The sequence below is a fragment of the Asparagus officinalis genome, chromosome 2 (genome assembly GCF_001876935.1).
Source record: "Asparagus officinalis chromosome 2, Aspof.V1, whole genome shotgun sequence".
In the NCBI taxonomy this organism is placed as follows: Eukaryota; Viridiplantae; Streptophyta; class Magnoliopsida; order Asparagales; family Asparagaceae; genus Asparagus; species Asparagus officinalis.
Window position 1 is genome coordinate 78,761,323 of NC_033795.1, and position 19,771 is coordinate 78,781,093.

General features: G+C 40.6%; 1 protein-coding gene across 1 annotated transcript; it reads right to left on the reverse strand.

Annotated features, from left to right (window-relative positions):
• On the reverse strand, positions 226-2,254 carry LOC109829662. The gene is made up of 4 exons (XM_020396712.1): positions 2,171-2,254; positions 1,239-1,626; positions 592-708; positions 226-493 (listed from the first exon to the last, which is right to left on the reverse strand). The coding sequence occupies exons 2-4, from the start codon at positions 1,587-1,589 to the stop codon at positions 416-418; spliced, it is 546 nt and encodes a 181-aa protein (XP_020252301.1). The 5' UTR covers positions 1,590-1,626; positions 2,171-2,254; the 3' UTR covers positions 226-415.

Below are 19,771 nucleotides of genomic sequence, written 5' to 3' on the forward strand. Positions count from 1 at the left end.
TGTACAAAGTAACCAAACATAATTGTTCTTATATAAATAAAAGTATTTCAAGTAAACATGTCAATAGGCTGATGTCACAATAATATACATGGCACTTCAAGCTCAAATTATGTGATACATTTGAGCAATGCAATAAAAACAATCCAATTAAAGGTTATTTTCATTTCTCATATTCAATTCGCTTGTATAAAAGTCAATAAAGATGCATAGACTATTCTACAACATGAGAAGGATGTTAATAAATTTAATCTACATTGAAAACAGAATACCTTTGCGGAACAATTTTGCCCATGGGATTTAACATAATTTAATGACAGCCCATGTATCAAAAACAGAAAACAGTTATTGAACAAAACCAGTTGTATGATACAGAAGGTTGAGTAATGTGTACAGGTAATGAAATTTGCACTTGTTACTAGAGATAACCATCCTTGCGATCCTGCTCCTCAGCTTCCTTGTTAGCGACTTGGACAGATTTATACCACAAAAACGCCTAAGCAAAAGATTCAAGTTAACAAACCAAATACTGATGTTATCATATTCTACTTAGAATTGGAGAATATAAAATATAACAAAAATATCGGCACTTACAGATGTTGGTATTCCCGTGAAAGCAAAGAATCCAAGTAAAGGAGCATAAAATACACTGTCTGAGCTTAAGACCCCAAAAACAGGATTCTGATTCACATACTCAAAAACTGAACCAATCTGCAAGAAGAAACATGCACTCAGATTACAATTTGTGGGGTTTACAAGTAATGGCAGTAGAAAGGAGAGGAAAAGTAATCACCAAAAAGTCCCGATGGTTTCCATAAAAGACAAGAAAATATCCAGGTTTTAAATTACATTTTACCGTCGTCATCTACAGTTCCTAGTCAAATGTCATCATTATATTATGATAAATTACTAAGTTGGTATATATAGTAGGACAAACTTCAAGCTTGGTATTTTTAATTTCTCCGGCAACATTAAGGTATTAATACCGAATTTTTGCAGCAATAAAAAGACCAAATTGGAAAGTGTGTCCTACTACAAATACCAATTTAGTAATTTAGCCGCGGCGTAAGTTAGATATAATCATCACATACATGTTTACATGAGAGGACATATACTAGTCATCTCGTATGATTACAATTGCCCATGTCCAAGTTAATTTCATAACAATCATAATGAAGGGGGGTTTTCTATGAATATTGTAAACCTGAGAGGGGTTTAATATAAACTATCCAGAAATTTACCGCTGCTATAGCTGTGATAGCTGATGCCAATAAATATGCATAAAAGGGAATTTCAAATGTCGACTGAGAAGAGCTGCCATTGCCTGAACCCTGAGCCCAAGGAGGAGGCTCATCAGCATCTGGTCTAGCCCAGGATGGAATCTTTTCATCAGACTGGCTTGATTTTGCCGAGCCTTCAGTAGTAGCCCGGATGACGAGCCTATTGAATGATGTTACTGCCAGCCGATCAATATGATATCGGTTCCTCAATTTTTTTAGCAGAGTGACTGGTCTCAATCCAAAGTACTTCGGATTATGATTTTTCAAGGAAGGGTGCAAGTTTAAAGTAGATAAAGATGTTGCCATAGCCATTGATACCTCTGCTGCCACTTTACTTAGTCAACTTGAACTGTAAATATAAGCAAATATTAGCAGCAGGCTAAACATCCTACATTGAAAGCAATTTCACATTCAATTTTCTGAATTTGCCATAAATCTATACAGCATTATACATGAAAATGATATAAGTAAGGGAATGGGGGAAACTTCAGTAGAAAACAAGGGGAAATTTCAGTAGAAAACAAAGCATTGTATGAGATAATCCAGAGGAAGTTTCAAACTGAAGAATCAAAGAACAACCACAATCTTAATCCTTAAAAAAAAGAACAAATTTTGAGATTTCGTGTTGGAGCTATCAAATTGTTTGGATATTGGCTTAAAGTTGATGCTTTTATTTATGCATTGGAAATCTTTACCCATTTTATAACATAAAGCAAGAATTAATCTTTTGCAGGATTTTCGCTACTAAATCCTCCAACATAAGAAATAGCTCACTAATTATAGCATTCATTGTAGTTCTACTCAAACCCACAAAATATCAATCAGTGAAGAGACTAAATAGAACTAAAATTAAGCAGGAAAAAATTAATGAAAGAAAAAGGGAATTTTTTTACCTTTCTCTTCTCTTCTCCTCTGCTGTCTCGACTTGCGAAGATTTTTATTTCTCCTTTCCTCCTCGATTCTCTGTGACTGTGGGTCACACGATAAGGATTAAGGAGGAAATTTCACTTTTTTTTTCCTTTTTCTACATATTTTCTCTATTTTTGCAAAAACAATAAAAGGGTGGTACGTTCTTGTAAATATACCGCAACATCTTAGGATTTGTGAAGGTACCCCCCTCAAATCAGCAAGATTGCGAAAAGATGCCCCTAAAATCAACAAATCATTATTAATTTAGTGCTAAGATCTTGACTATTTTGGTGATAATTTTTACATTATAATCACAAATTAGCCTATCAAAGTTTATGATTAATTGATTTGATGGTAATATTTTTTTAAAGTTGATGACTTGAGGGGTACTTTTGTAAATATTAAGATGTAAGATGTAGTTTTGCAAATAAGGACAGAAATCATTGGGTTTCGCGTAGTGTAGGGTTCTATCCTGTTTTAAGCTGACCTGAACCCGAAATCCAAATACGCTTAAATTGTAAATAGAAATTGCTTCAGGTCATTTCTACCATTTTTTAATGGATAAATATGCAATTTAATAATAGTATAGGAATCTATTTGTAACTTAATATGACTCTGCGCCTCCGCGGACATTTTCACTTTGGCGCTGTTTGGTTGATGTATTTGGCATTGGGGGTTGGGCAGAAAGCCTGCCAAAAGAGCATTTTTGGCAGGTTTTTTGCCCAAAACGCCTCTTTTAGATATATATGCATTTTTAAAATTACCATGCTAATGATTACCTCTTTTTATAATTTTAAGATACTTAGGCTCCATGAAACACAATGTTCGCAATTGAGCTTGTCCCGAGGGATCGATAGCTGAAGGATATGTGGCTAACGAATGCTTTGTGTTTGCCTCACGTTACATGCATAAGAAAAAAAGCACATCTCAAGTTGACGATAAGGAGAGGAATCGTGAAAAATATCCGAGATGTCTCTTAGATCAAATTCATGCATATGTGTTGGAAAACCTTGATATGTTCGAAGACTATCGAATGTAACAAATAAAATCGGTATTATAGATGAGAAGTATTCATTTTACATATAGTTTATCAATAAAAACTTATATATTGTTTATATAGGCGACATCTGGAGAAGCTTAAGAATGAAATAACCGGTAGGAATGCAGCGCATAATATTCAGAAAAGACATAAGAAAGAATTTTCTGACTGGCTCAGATTTGATGTAAGTGTTTTACAATTAATTGTTGAACATTCATGATATACCATCACTTAAATATTCTCAAATTATTTGGCGTAGGTTGAAAAATCACTTCTTGATGGCACTACATTATCAGATGAACTTATTTTCCATGCACAACGTCCTTATCACGAAGTGAGACGTTATAATGAGCATTTGGTCAATGGATATAACTTTCGAACACTAGAGACCGATGATAGGAGGGTAACCCAGAACAGTGGGGTCATGGGTTTATTTGCTCAAGAATGTTTTTCAAGTATAAGAGATCAGAACCCAATTCAAGCTGACATACTATATTATGGCCAAGTAGAAGATATTGTTGAGGTAATTTACGGGTTTGGTAAACCAAAACAATGTAGTTACATGATGTTCAAGGTTCGGTGGTGTCCTGCAAAAAAGCAAAAGGATCATTATGGATTTACACTAGTCAATCTCCATCGAGAAGTATATACAGATGAGAAATTTATTTTCGCAGAACAAGCTGATCAGTGCTTTTACGTGAAAGATCCGAATGTCATGTCTGATTGGGTGGTTTTGTACAAAGAGCCAAGATCTTTTGTTCTTCCTAATAACAATGAAAAAAATATTGAAGAAAGTGAAGATAATTACAGTGAACCAATTGGGGCATCTGATGACGTTTGGCAAGAATTCTCAAACATACAGAATGTGACCCTTGATTTTGGTATGAACTATATATGTTACACTGCCTTACCGATTTTCAGATTATCATATTAAAAACTATGAGGAAAATTGTATTTTCAGATGAGGAGGCTCTTCAGCCCGGGGGGTGATCGTCGACGGAGTATCACACCGGGTACCGGTGCTGATGATACACCACAATCTTCGGATGCAGGTATAAAAATTATTTCAATATTTTTTGTAAATTATTAGTTAGCAGAAAACTCATAGTGTTCATTTGTTACAGATGTGGGTTTATTGGACGGAACATACCGGCAAGTGCTAGAGAAGGACTCACTGTAGAGTGTTCGACATAGTTATTAGGTGCGTCATCTTCGGACGAGGGAGCAAGCACGACAATAATGCAAGGGTTCGGCAATTTTTCATTCCATGATAAGCTCCTCTGCTGAACGGCGTGGGCTTACATGGTGGAACTCTCGCTAACCAATACAATTGACTCAAAGCGTTCAGAATTAAGCTCGTCACCGTATTCAGCTCGCTGTCACGCCTCATTACCACTCTCCATTCTTCCACTGGTGGCTCTGCGGTGCGGGTCCTGGTACAGCATGCGAATCCACGCCGAAGTATTCATCGACTCCTTGAAAGGATGTTTGTCGGCACTACCGTCTTACTCGCTCGTAGTCGTCCACATACTTCAAAACATTGGTGTAATTGTGGATGGAACGATCCGGTTCCATTGAATCCACGGAACGCCCCCAGAGTATGGTGTAGGAGGGTTCAGCATCGATAACGTAGCACGTCACCTCGTCTTCATGTCGCCTATCCGACATTTCAGTGCGGATTTTTGCCGATGTGGCCGACAGTCCAGTTGGCGTTTGAAGCGAAGGATGGTAGCGACGGTCGCACGGCTAGGCGCTTCCGACGTAATACTTACATATAATCCCCAAGCTTGATTAGCTTCAGGGCACGATGCTCAGCTGGCGGACCACCGGGTCAACCTGGATCCGCTCTATTTCGCGAGCGACGTTATCCCTGAAGTACAGCGGCGTCGGGACGTGTTCTGATGCAGCATGTCCTCGGCGGGTTGAAAGTGATGCAGGGATCTGTCTCTCGGAGACTTGGCAGCAGTTGTACAGCCCTGTTCGAGTCTCCGTTTCTTTCGAGAAATGGGTCGCAGAAACGCACTCTGCGTCACGCAACGCCTCTTGTAAGGCTTCCCGCGGTAGGCCTAGACAACCGGAGGAGGTCGTACACGGTGATTCGCGCCGGGTATGCTTTATCACTTCCGATGAGCACGTTGAACGGTACAGGCTGGCGCGCTTGAACTTGGCTCATCCGGATTGGGGAAGCGGACTGCTGCGGCTGGGCCTCGCCGGGAGCTCTGCCCTGGTTTTCCTTCCTCGCGCGGATATTGTTTTGCAAATCCTTTCCGCTCTTCGCTGGCGAAGACGTTGTGTGTCTTCTTCAGATTCGGTTAAAGGCCAGTCATCGCTCGCGTCGTCTGTAGCCAGGATGGCGGTGACAGACGTTGCAATATTTTCCTCTTAGCCTCCTTGAAGGCGTGCTCCGTCCACTGCTCGATCTGTCGAAGGGGCCCGGATGGACCCACATTCAGTTGCCCTGATGGCAGAGTTTCTGCTGGAACCCAAAACCCTTCTCCCGCTGGTTGTGAGGCATCGTTCGGTTAGTGATCTCAAATCCGCCTGGGATAGAATTATCCGCGCCGGGCTGAACCTCTGCGGAGACCGTCCCAAAAGCTCAAAGTGACCCATGTCGCGTACACCTTTTTGGGCCTTCTCTTTCTTCAAACCCCCGCGTCGTAGAGGGCCTAGAGTTTTCCTTGAGGACGTAGCAGTTGGTTGTGTGTGCCCAAGGACATCTGTGATATGCAAGTAACCTGCGTCACGGTTTTGTCTGCCTCTTCAGGCTTGGGTGCTCGGTAACTTAATCGCCCACTTTAGTAGAGTGTCGAAGCGTAAGCTACCACCTCGGTCTGCTTTGAAATCATATGCCGCATGGTTGTGCGCGCTGGTTCAAATTGCCTGGGTTTCGGCTTTTGAACGAACTGGTTGGCGCCGCGGCGAGTTCTACGGCCAGAGCCTCTTTTCCCTTCGATCGGGGAGGTTCTTATGGCGCAGCCGGCTCTGCTGCTCCCTTTTTGGACTGCCGGCTCTTCGGCCTCCAGCCCTTGATTGCATATTTTTCGACTTGCTCACCTTGGCGAACAAGCCCTCCTTCCCAAGGCGGTCTCTACGCCCCTATCTAATAGCGACAAAGCATCAATGGATCGACAGGTTGTTGCGGGCACATCACTTCGATCAGTCATGTCGCTCGCAAACTTGGTCCCGACAGTGAGACTGATCTCGGTTCGAAATCTCTTCACGAAGGTCATTGACCAGATTCCGACTTCCAGCTATGCTTCTCAGCAAGGAGAGTGGCCATGACACTCCGTGTCTTCGTCGAACATGCGGGGCGAGGAAACAAGCTTTTCAACGTCGGCCACGCCTTATAGAGCGGGCCTCCAATTTGCCGGAACCATTCAAAGGCCACCCCCTTGAGGTACCTATGAACCATCGAGTTGAGAATGGCGTCCATTCCGGACTAAGGAATTCCGTGTATTGCGCCATAAAATAATAGATGTGCTGCTGAGGGTGACCCCTTTGCCATCACATCCTGTCATACTACACGCTGTCATCGTTCTTGATATATATCTCTTTCGCGCGTATGGCGACCGTGTCCATTCCGTGGGGTAGGGAGTACCACCCCTAGCTTGTTTCATATTTTGCCCTGAAGCTTCAGGCGCGATTTCAGCCTATCTTGCAATTCATCAACCTCTGTACGTGTGCTATCCGCCAGTGTGCGACGTTCCTATTGATGTCTTGCGAGGAATAATCGGAATTGTGAATTATCTCTCCGCCTCAGACACGCGACGAGGGGAGGTACCCACTCCCTGTCGCTAGTTCCGGGCCAAGGGCGCGGTGGGCCATTTTCATTCTTTTTCTTCTTTGCTTCAGCAGTTGTTCCATCATCTCTCTTAGAGAGTTCGATGAGGTCGCCTGCTGTTCCGCAACTTTTGAGCCATTGTTGCTCGTGTTTAGGTATCGGTCATGTGTGCCCTCGGTCCTGCGCCGTCTTGGCTTGAGCGCGAGGTCTGAGATGTGGCAGCGCCCGAATGGCCTCCATCTTTCGCCGAAGGAGGCGATGCGTACTTAGCGTTGAATAGTCCAAACCCAAGACCTTACCCCCCGGGACGTACGCGTTCGCTGGGATATGCCTTCTGCCGGCGTCGAGCCGGACGATGTTAGCGTCTTAAGGGCGGAATCCGAGTCTGGCGAGTCCAGCGAGAGATTACTGCCTTCCCTTTATCCGCTCATGTTAACACTTCGGCGATGAGAGTTCCAAGTCATCGGCAGCGCGGTCTTTTTTGCGTGACGGCGCTTCTGACGGAGGGCTTGGGCGAGAGGACCTTTGGATACAGTCGTCGCCAAACACGAAGATCTCGCCGTTCCGACGGCTATTGACAGTCGGCGAGACCTTTAGAATGCCAGTCTCTCGCCGAGTGCACTGAGATTCGCCGCATGGATAGTGCGCTTTGCGAGCTTAAATATTCTCTGGGCAGCGTCTATCTACGGGCGTTGGTGACAACCCCCGGCCTCAGATAGAGTTCGCCATCTGGTGATCGACGATGAGGTTTTGTCGGTGCGCCTCTGTGTGCGCGTTGGATGGAATGCTTTGGTGCCTGGACGTCGAGCGATCATCGCCTTGACTGGCGGAGGTCTTCGCGTTGAGCGAGGAGCTCCATGTACGTGGCGCGGGTTTCACCCCTCTCGCCTGGAAGAACCGGCGTTCGGCCGAGGACTCCGCCTACTCTCTACCTTTACGCTTTATCCGTCAAATGGTTATGTACGAGTGCTCGCCAGCCGTCGAGGATTCGCCTACTCGGCTAGCTCATCTCCTTGGACGGTGAGTTATTCCGCATCAGGATATTACCTGAGAATAGCCGAAGTCTTCCGAGCGGGGCGGCTCTCCTTCCTCATGTTCGCGCCGCTCGCTGACTTGGAGGCTTCCAATTCGGGGCAGTTTGCCTTCCTCGGCCTAGCGTTCTTCGGGGCCCGTATGATGGCTCAGGCCGTTATGAAGGAACGAGGTTTGGACCTCCCTGCTGACGAGTTCCTGGGCCCGCTGATTGCGGTAGTTCTCCCAACGGGTGGAGAACGTCACCGCAGCTGTCGGCAGCTGTGGTTGTGCCGGGAGCTGAACGCGTATCCCTTCGGGGTAGGTCGTCTGACGGGATCGCTTGGACCCATTTGGCAGACCTTCCCTTTTGCCGCTCGACCCCGCTTGGGTTGCATGCGAGTGGTGGAACGGGTTCCTTCCGATGAGCACTCGGGTAGAAACCCGTACGGATGCACGAGGCATTTGACCGTCTGAGGTCCGGCCTCGACGCCAGACTCTGTGACGTTTGCGGGACGCATCGCGCCAGAGGAGGAGGAGGAACAAGTACTCTATCGTACTTCGGCCTGGTCGAACTCAATTTCTAGCGACCTCCACTGTCGTCCCTACAGCAACCTCATCAAACTGAGCCACACCATTTCACTCGATGGAACAAGCTTCTCCCACTGTGGTCCGCCAATCTTCTGCTTAGGGTGAAATATTTGATTTCCCGACCCTTGACTGCCAGCACCAGAACCATCCTCCGATGAAGATATTCATTTATTTAGATTGATAAGGGCTCTCTTGAAAAATTTATATGAGGATTCTCATTTCCTTATGTAGGTGCTGCTTGACCCCAGACATTACCCTTCGATATACACTTCCACACTGACTTCGCGTCCGAAGACGCAAAACTATCGTCAGTTTACCCCTAACTCCGGACCTCATACCGCTCAAAAAGGCTGACTCAATAAAAGTTTCTGACTCACGCTTGCTGCGAGGAAAGTACGCGAAATGCTTCTTTATGCTTGCAGATTAGGAAAAATGCTGAGTCGCAGCCAAAAGAAAGAGAGAAAGCGAATGGTAAAATGCATTAAGTATTTTAACTATTCTCCTTGCTATTTAACCAATTCCAGAAATTTTAATTATAAACTTTTGTTACAAAACACCTAGTAAGACAACATGTAATTAAGCGGCTAGATGCCTCATGCACTTGCTGTTCGGTATTTTTGCATTCTGTAAGCTAGAGTAATTTATATAGATACATAGTAAAGTTATGTATATTATATGTAAGCATAGTATAGAGGTTCACTGTAATAAAAATTTAGTTAGAATTCATGCCATAATCTGTAGCGGTGAATATTTGATTTCCCGAAAGAGGAGTTTAGGTTGTATTATAAAAGAGCTTATTACAAATCTAATGATCAAATAGTTTACAACAGAGCAAGAAGGCCCCTCTTTGTTTCTGCTGTCGGGGACTTTTAGGTGGCTACAGATGCTTCGTCGAATGCTCGGAGTCGGGTCTGCTCTCCCTTGGACCTTCGAATGAGTTTGCTGGAGAGCTTCAGTTCGCAAACAGTAGAAGCTCACTTGAGAGAGTTCGGGTCTTTGTTCTAGTTCTGCCGGCGATCGGAGCTCGGAACTAAGCAGTAGTGCCTGCAATGCCCCAAAGAAAAGTTGTGCAGAGAGCTTGTCTCAACTCTTTTTCCTAAGTTTTTGCGGACCTCCTCTCCAGTGTGCCCAAGAAGAGGCTTTTAAACATGGGAGAGGACAACTTGACTCCTCATTGAATTGTGGGGATGTGGACCACATCTTCTTCAGAGACGTCTAGCTGTCCTCGAACTATTATCGGGTCATTCCAGGAAATTGTGCTTTTATGTCCTGTCACCTACGCATGGGAAGCCATTCTTGTATGCTGAGGCAACAAACGATACTACTAATCCGACGTGGATTTACCAGCATTCTATAGAACCGCCATTATGAGTCCGCAATCGATGAGGCGTCTGTCCCGATCACCATGTATGTGCGTGACCGAACGCCCAAGCCGCCCCCCGGCGCTGCTTTGAGCATACGCTTTCTCCTTTTCGGTCAGGAGAGCGGTGGAGTAGTGTACAGTACTCGACGTGAGTCTAGCCATCTTGCCGAAGCTGCGGCGGACCCATGTTCCAGACTCAGCAGCGAGGAGTCGCATTTATGAATGCTCAGGTGACCTCGACACTGTCCAGCTCCTTCGCGCATACTCTCACAACCAGTGCGCACTAATGGGCGGCCGTTTTTGACGGCCCTGCTGGGTACTGTGCTCTTCTCCCTTGGGGCGAGAGAGGTGGGAAAGGCCTACCTCAGCGCAGTAGGGCCATGGGTAGTGGATACACTGTACTGACGGTTTTGGGCTGTCTGGCGTATTCGAACTTCCGAACTCGGGCAGGCCGAGTCGAGCGCAAGAGCAAAATTTCCGCCATCCTGATCGCTCCTGACTCATGCTGGCGAGATCGACCGTAGGCGACCTGGGTTTTGAGCCAAGTCGACGTCTACGCGTTTCGGTTCGTGTCAAGAGATCTGGTTGCAGTTGCCGAACTCTTTCCTTAGACAAATTCCCTGTACGACCCATTAAGACGGTATTTTGTACCGTTCTACAATGCAGTCTTTTCAATCTTATATATTTTATGATATCTTATCTTGTTGTTATTATTGTAGGTGCTAAGCCAGATCGCATAGAGAGCCGACGTGGTGGAGGTAAGCCTGAATCTAAATAACCACCAAGAGGAATGAGGGCGGTAATTCGGTGGAATAATTATAATTTGTCCACTGGTCCTTGGTCGATAAGATTGAATGCATACATTGGGGTTCTCGTGCGTAGAGCGACCATTATCAACCCTTATTTTCACTTCCGAGAACTACCATGGACCGTGTACGAGGCGATATGGACTGAGCTTATGGTAACTGCATATTGCTTTAGCTCTTCATTTATTAATAATTAGTAATTGATATTAAATTATCCGAACTAAATGTGTATGTAAATCTACAGGAATGATTCTGCCTTGAGGACTTCGAGGGGGCTTGGAATTATGTGTTTAACGTCAAGGTTGAAGCAGTCCTCAAACAATGGAGGCATGAGATCAAACACTTTACTTATGACAGGTATGAGGAGGACTAGCAGAGGTTTTTAAACCTCGATGACTGAGTTGACGAGCATCATTTCACGGCTCTCCTCATGTATTGGGACAGCGATGCTGCCAATGTTAGTTTCATAAAAACTACTTTATAAATAAAAGATATTATTTCATTGCATATTTACTAAAATATTTTTTTTAAAGAATAAATCCATGAAGGGGTCAGAGAATAGAAGGAAGAAGCTGTATGATCACCACTTGGGCGCACACTCCTATGCCAACCTGGAGGATGTTTATTGTCATGATACGGTATATGTCATTTAAAGCTTAAAATGATCTTAATGCTTAATATGATTATGAAATCTCATAAATGTATAATATGACAGGGAAAAGCAAAAATGCTGATACACTTGAAGGCAAAAGCGGCGTATGGTACTTTTCGTGATAGTTATAGGGTTGAGGAGAAGAATCAAGAAAAGATCAGGGCAAATCTCAATTTGGTGGTAAGACTTATATATATCTTAAGTAGCATTATTAACTCTATTTCGTTGAATATTACGAGAAAACTAGAGCACAAATAATATGATCTTTACCTTGAATTAACTATATATTTGTGATTTAGGCAGGATTTGAGACTGCATCTAAGGAGGCTGCATCAATGAGGTTGTCGTAGGAGGGGGAACAAGGCGAGTTGGACCCTCATATGCTTTCTACAGAGGAGAACATCATTCTTACGCAGAACGTAATGGGACATAATAGGTATGGATGGTAAAAGATCAATTCAATTTGAATGCTACGTTCCTATTTATATTTGTTTACATTATTGATTCGAAAGCGAAATCTAAATTTATTTCTCCTTAATAATAGGAGAAGAAGATATCCTCTGCATGGTGTTGGAGCTTCACCCGACATAAGCATAAGATCATCCACAGCATCCTCCACGCTATCTATAACAACGAGAGCAGCCCCAATCAATTTTCAGGCCATGCCATTTATCACACGCATCTCCGCGTACTTGTTTGACAAGATTGATCCAAAACTGCATATTCAGGTGACTACTGAGATGACTAGAGTTGCGAGGACGGCCAACTCAATGGACGATCTCATGGGGTATGCTATGGAATATTTAGGCGGTGTGATTCCCCATAACGCATACGGTGGAATCATACGGATCATAAGCTCGATTGGCGATAATTCCGGTGCTAGGCAGAGCAGCGTTCAGGTGCCTTATTTTTTTATATGTATAAATTCATTTTTGTTTACTATGTTATTAAACACCACATAATTATTTTTCAATTGGATCTTCAGAGTGGAGATATTGGAGGGAGCAGCCCCCATTCTCGTAACCGGGATAGAGATGCTACTGATAACGACGAGAGTTGAGGTTTTTTATTTATTTTAATGCAATAAACAGTTTTATTTGTTATAACACTCTACTTTTATTCATGTTGTGTACCTTTCATCTTAATCATGTGTATTGTTAGTGAACATGTGGTTGGATGTATATATTGGTCCGAATTGATTGATGTATATTTTGGATTTGACCGAGTTGGATATGTGTATTGTATATGATGAAATTTTTGGATATGTGCATTGGATGGTTTGATTATATTTGGTTATTAATGTAACTGTTATGAATTTTGATTATATTTGGATGATTGGATGTATTCATGTAATTCTACAGGAAATCGAAAATTTTAAATATTTTTTTTGCTGTAAAACAATCAAACTAGACGGAATTTCCGTCTAGGTTGGTGCAACCTAGACGGAATTCCGTCTAGGTTGGTGCAACTACAACCTAGACGGAAAACCATCTAGGTTGGATCAACCTAGACGGAAAACCGTCTAGGTTGACTCAACCTAGACGGTTTTCCGTCTAGGTTTGCAATCTAGACGGCATTCTGTCTAGATTGCCAATCTAGACGGAAATTACACAACCGTCTAGGTTGTTTTCCGTCTAGATTGGCAATCTAGACAGAATTCCGTCTAGTTTGCTCCAATCTAGACGGAAATATTCTAGACGGAGCAAACTAGACGGATTTCCGTCTAGGTAAACCAATCTAGACTGAACATAGAGCAACCTAGACGGAAATTTCCAAACTAGACGGATTTCCGTCTAGGTAAACCAATCTAGACTGAACATAGAGCAACCTAGACGGAAATTTCCATCTAGATTGGTCGTTTTTCTACGAGTGATTGCCAATGAAGAATTGTTTAATAATGAATTTATGATTGGTAATCTCTCTCTATTTTAACTTCTTCTAATACTTTATTTTGTTACATTTGAATAAATAACAGATAAATTAGAGCAAAAGGATTGAGACTATCAAAAATCATGATAAAAAGTATTTTTGATATCATAAATATTGCATTATATTTGTCGTTTGGTTAAACTTCAGAAACCTTTGAATCTGGCTTCTAAACAATATTTTGGCTCCAAATAAAATTTTTGAATTTTGAAACTTGAATATTTTAATATTCAAATAAGTACGGTAAAACAAAATTACTTTATTATCTTCATTTTCACATATTATTTCCGCATTATCTTTTTTTTTTCTAATTCTTTATTTTGCTATAGAAGAAAAAAATTCACAAAAAAGTAGACAAAGGTGGTCTGACTATAAAAGATACTCGGGAAAAAAAAATTTAGGGTTCATTCTTTTAGAGAATAATCTATTTTTTCATTATTCAATGAATGTGGGAGGAAATTTCTATGTTGATTCTTTTAGCATTCTAACTTTGTTTTTTCTTATTTTTTTCAAAGATTGGAAATCTCTCTCTCTCTCTCTCTCTAGTTTGCTATGTTCTATTTTGTTTTATAGGTGTAAAAATAATTAAAAATAGTGAAAGAGGATTTGTGCTATTAAAGAACGTGAGAATAAATTTTTGTGGTTCATACTTTAAAAGAATAACTTCATTTTTTAACATTTTAATTTGATTATTTTTAAGTACTGATGTTAAATTCTTTTAGTTTTTATAGGTATGAGAATCTCTTTCTATTTCACTTTGTTCTAATTTTATTTTAGTTACAGATTAAATAATAAAAAAAGCAAAGAAAGAGGATTGGGGCTATTAAAGAGCGTGAGGAGAAATTTTTTAGGTTTATATTATAATATTCTAGTTTGATTTTTTTAAGGGAAAATTGCTTTGAGGAACCAAAAAAAGTTGGTTCAATCATCCTCCTCCCCAGCCCAAAAACCATTTGCTTTGAGGAACCAAAAAAAGTTGGTTCAATCATCCTCCTCCCCAGCCCAAAAACCATAACCAAAAAGCCCCAAAATTAAAAAAGAAAAAGTTGGTTCAATCATCCTCCTCCCCAGCCCAAAAACCATAACCAAAAAGCCCCAAAATTAAAAAAGAAGTGCAACCAAACCCTAAAACCCACTGTCCAAGAAAATATTCCCAAATTACCCTTCTTCTTCCCCATTTAAAAACCCAATCCATTTCCTCCTCCTAATTTAGCCCAAGATCTCCCCTCCCCCACCACCGCATCCCCCTCCCTCACCACCGTCAACGCCGCATCCTCCACTCCTACCGCCCTCCGCACCCGCGTCGACCGCGTGGGCTCCTCGAACCTCACGTGGAACGACAAGTTCCTCTTCCTCCTCTCCTCCTCCTCCATCCTCATCCGCATCCTCTCCTCCTCCCCCTTCCCCCTCCTCCCCGACCCCCTCCTTGGCTGAAACCCGTCGCGGATTCTTATCGGAACGAGGGTTTTGGCGCCGAGTCTTGTCTCCATCTCCGATCTCTGGCGAGATCGAGGAGCTCCGGCGAGATCGATGAGCTCAGCGATGTGTCCTTGAATCCAAATAAGCAAATTCCTCGTCTTGTTCATTTCTCTGATTTCATCAGGTGGATGAGTTTACATATCATCTTTTTTTGTTAGTTTTATGCTCATCAACCTTATTTTCCCCCTTGGTTCTTACATTAAAAATGGTTTACCATCTCTTTTTAGTTGTTTTCTTGTTATAACTTCATGTTTCTTTCCTAAGTTTTTTAAAGGGAAAAATTGATTCACGGGGCGTTTCCATTTTATCGTTTTGCAGCTAAGGCCAAAGAAGAAGATCAAGTAAGCTCTGTTTGGGGATATATAGGGTGTTCTCCTATTAGTTCGTTGGACTCAATAGGATTCTTGCTATCTAGTTTATTAAATGCTCTGTTCTAAGTTCAGCAGTTGGACCTGTGTCTTCACTTGTTTTATTATATCTCGAGGAGAGAGTTTATTGTGTTTTTTCATGTATGGTGAAGTTTAATTTTTTTTTAAGTGATTTTGGTTGGGACAACATGGTTTACTTTCTTTGGTGGCTTCTTCTTTCCAGAAGTTAGCTACTCTTGATATTGGCAACTGATATTTCCCAGAATTTTAGTTACTCGTGATACTAAAAATCATCTGCCAATAATGTTAATGATACCAAGATCTCACTCTGTGTAATGGAGTGGAAGTTGCCCAAACTGATCAAGCTCCCTGTAAATTATGTGCTCGATTATTTGTGGTGCGAGTAAATAATTTTCCTTTTAGACCAGCCCAGATTGCATGTTTGATACTTCACTCTGTGTTGTGTTTAGTTGTGATGCATATCCGGTATGTTCGTTTGATTATTCTTTCCCCAATTTGCTTATTATCTATTTGTGGACCATCCATTATTCTTCATTATGTGTTTAGGTGATAATAGTATTAAAGCATTCTTGTTTTCATGTCGACTGTATGAGTGTCAGATTCTAACGGAACCATTGTTCACTTTTAGTGTTACTGAATTTCATACCTCTCTTTTGCATGTTGCCTTTCTAAGTTGATGTTGATTTTTGGTGCATCATTTGAACCTGTGGATTATAAACTTACAAGGGCTAGCTAAGGTTTTTGAATATTTGCAATTTCTCAAGTGTTGCATGCAATTTGGTTGACAATGTGAAATTCGTTCCAGATTTCTGAACCATGTGACTGCTAGACATCTTTGTATGTCTGTGGTATAGTTTTACATCACTTTTCTAATGTGAATGATTTACTTGGCTTTATCAAATAGTTGACTGATGATTGAGGATGTGGCTCACGTTCTCGTGATCAAGACTCTGGTGAGTGGTCGATGATTGAAAGTTAGTTTTTGAGTAACGAAGTTGATATCTTTACTTAAAATAAGGTGAATTTAACAAAGAACCAAAATTAGAGTAGTTTTAGAGTGGGGACTTCGGTTCTTTTGATTACTTGACATATATTTCCATTTGAACAGAGAGGTTGCGGGCTCAGGGAGCAAATCGAATGAGGAGGACGAGGAGGAGGTTGAGAAGGCAATGGGGCATATGTGTGGGCTTGGGGATGGGGAGGATGATGCAGATTCGCTCGAGCCCATCCGATCAAAATCTGCACAATTCTTAGGGTTCTGCTGTTTGATGATGATGATGAGAAGAAGAACAAAAGATGATTTTTTGGGGAGAGGACAGAGGATTTGTACCTAATTCAGTGCATCAGGAAAAAGAAAGAAGAAGAAGGGGGAACATTGTTTGCTTTAAATTTGAGTTTTGAGTTTATTTTTTGTACTGCACATTGTTGTAGATTGGTTCTATGAAAGAAATGGGATGACGGCTTGAGATTGTAACTTCCTGATGTATTTTTGTTTGATGGATTGAAATCCTTTGTAAGGATGATTTTGATCCAATTAGAGTTCAATTTGGAAGTGTTGTTATGTTTCTTAGTTATTCAATGTTAAATGGGAAAATGATGGATTTTTGGAACATATATGTATCACAGTTAACCATAAATGTGACAAATAAGCATATCATGTGATATTTAGTTATATGTGACAATTCAATCTTACATGTGTGTTCTACCTTATATGTGATATTTAGATCTGATTTGTGATATTTGGGTATTGTATGTGATATTTGGGTGTTGCTTGTGATATTTGTTATTTATACGTGATATTTTGGTGTTGTATGTGATATTTAGGTGTTGCTTACATTAGAAAGGCTGCAAATGAAAGTTACCAAAAATGAAAGTGACCAAAAAATTTTTACAACTTGGTATTATAAATCATAAAATTCTCATAAAATTTCACAGTCATCGGATGACTGTGAGCTCACAGTCTTTCTAATGTAAGCTCACAGTCATCAGATCATATCGATGAACCTTATGAGACGATCCCAATCGAGGAATCAGAGAGGAGTAAACAATATATGTCATAAGCAACACCCAAATATCATATACAACAAATATAAGTCACATCTAATAGAGCCATTCCACAGGAGACGAGTAAATGTCACACATGAGACGAGTCACTTGCTATTGTCGTTTGGGATCCTCTCTGATTCCTCGATTGGGATCGCCTCATAAGGTTCATCGATATGATCCGATGATTGTGAGCTTACATAAAAAAGACTATGAGCTCACAGTCATCCGATGACTATGAAATTTTATGAGAATTTTCTGATTTATAATACCAAGTTGTAAAATTTTTTGGTCACTTTTATTTTTGGTAACTTTCATTTGCAGTCTTTCTAATGTAAGCAACACCTAAATATCACATACAACACCCAAATATCACATACAACACCCAAATGTCACGTATAAACAACAAATGTCACAAACAACACCCAAATATCGCATACAACACCCAAATGTCACGTATAAATAACAAATATCATAAGTAACACCCAAATATCACATACAACACCCAAATATCACATACAATATCCAAATGTCACGTATAAACAATAAATGTCACAAGCAATACCCAAATATCATATACAATACCCAATTATCACATACAACACCCAAATATCAGATCTAAATATCACATATAAGGTAGAACACACATGTAAGATTGATACCGTGACATTTGGGAGATATTTGGGTGTTGTATGTGATAATTGGGTATTGTATATGATATTTTGTTAGATCTAATAAAAACTTGAGATCTAAAACCATAAAGCCATGATTAATTAGAAGAGATTAACAAGAATCAAAAGAGCGGAAGCTTATACCTGAATCCATAGATGAAACTTGAGATGAGTTTTGGATCTTCTAACCTTAGGGTTTCTCTAGCCAAATTTCTCTCTAGATAGGGGTGAAGTGAATTAGATAATGTAACCCTAGATTAGGGATCATAACCCCTTATTTATAGATGTTGTATATTTGTAATTTGGCCCCTCATCAAATCATAATTACAACCTGGTATCTGCACATATAACCACATGATTATATTTAAATACTCATTAACCCAACTTGATTGATCACTTTAGTGGGTTATCCTGAAGGATAGCAATACACACAGATTAAGCATATGTGCCCATAAATAGTTTTAATTAGATTTAAATCCAACATATTTGGGTATTGCTTGTGATATTTATTGTTTATACGTGACATTTGGGTATTGTATGTGATATTTGGGCATATTTGGGTATTGCTTGTGATATTTATTGTTTATACGTGACATTTGGGTATTGTATGTGATATTTGGGTGTTGCTTGTGATATTTGGGTTTTATACGTTTTTATACGTGACATTTGGGTATTGTATGTGATATTTGGGTGTTGCTTGTGATATTTGGGTTTTATACGTAATATTTGGGTGTTGTATGCGATATTTGGGTGTTGTTTGTGATATTTGTTGTTTATACGTGATATTTGGGTGTTGTATGTGATATTTTGGTGTTGTATGTGATATTTGGGTGTTGCTTACATTAGAAAGGCTGCAAATGAAAGTTACCAAAAATGAAAGTGACCAAAAAATTTTTACAACTTGGTATTATAAATCAGAAAATTCTCATAAAATTTCACAATCATCGGATGACTGTGAGCTCATAGTCTTTCTAATGTAAGCTCACAGTCATCGGATCATATCGATGAACCTTATGAGACGATCCCAATCGAGGAATCAGAGAGGATCCCAAACGACAATAGCAAGTGACTCGTCTCATGTGTGACATTTACTCATCTGCTGTGGAATGGCTCTATTAGATGTGACTTATATTTGTTGTATATGATATTTGGGTGTTGCTTATGACATATACTGTTTACTCCTCTCTGATTCCTCGATTGGGATCGTCTCATAAGGTTCATCGATATGATCCGATGACTGTGAGCTTACATTAGAAAGACTGTGAGCTCACAGTCATCCGATGACTGTGAAATTTTATGAGAATTTTCTGATTTATAATACCAAGTTGTAAAATTTTTTTGGTTACTTTTATTTTTGGTAACTTTCATTTGCAGTCTTTCTAATGTAAGCAACACCCAAATATCACATACAACACCAAAATATCACGTATAAATAACAAATATCACAAGCAACACCCAAATATCACATACAATATCCAAATATCACATATAATATCTAAATATCACGTATAAATAACAAATGTCATAAGCAACACCCAAATATCACATACAACACTCAAATATCACGTATAAACAACAAATGTCACAAGCAACACCCAAATATTTGGGTGTTGTATGTGATATTTGGGTGTTACTTATGATATTTGTTATTTATACGTGACATTTGGGTGTTGTATGCGATATTTGGGTGTTGTTTGTGATATTTGTTGTTTATACGTGATATTTGGGTGTTGTATGTGATATTTGGGTGTTGTATGTGATATTTAGGTGTTGCTTACATTAGAAAGACTGCAAATGAAAGTTACCAAAAATAAAAGTGACCAAAAAATTTTAC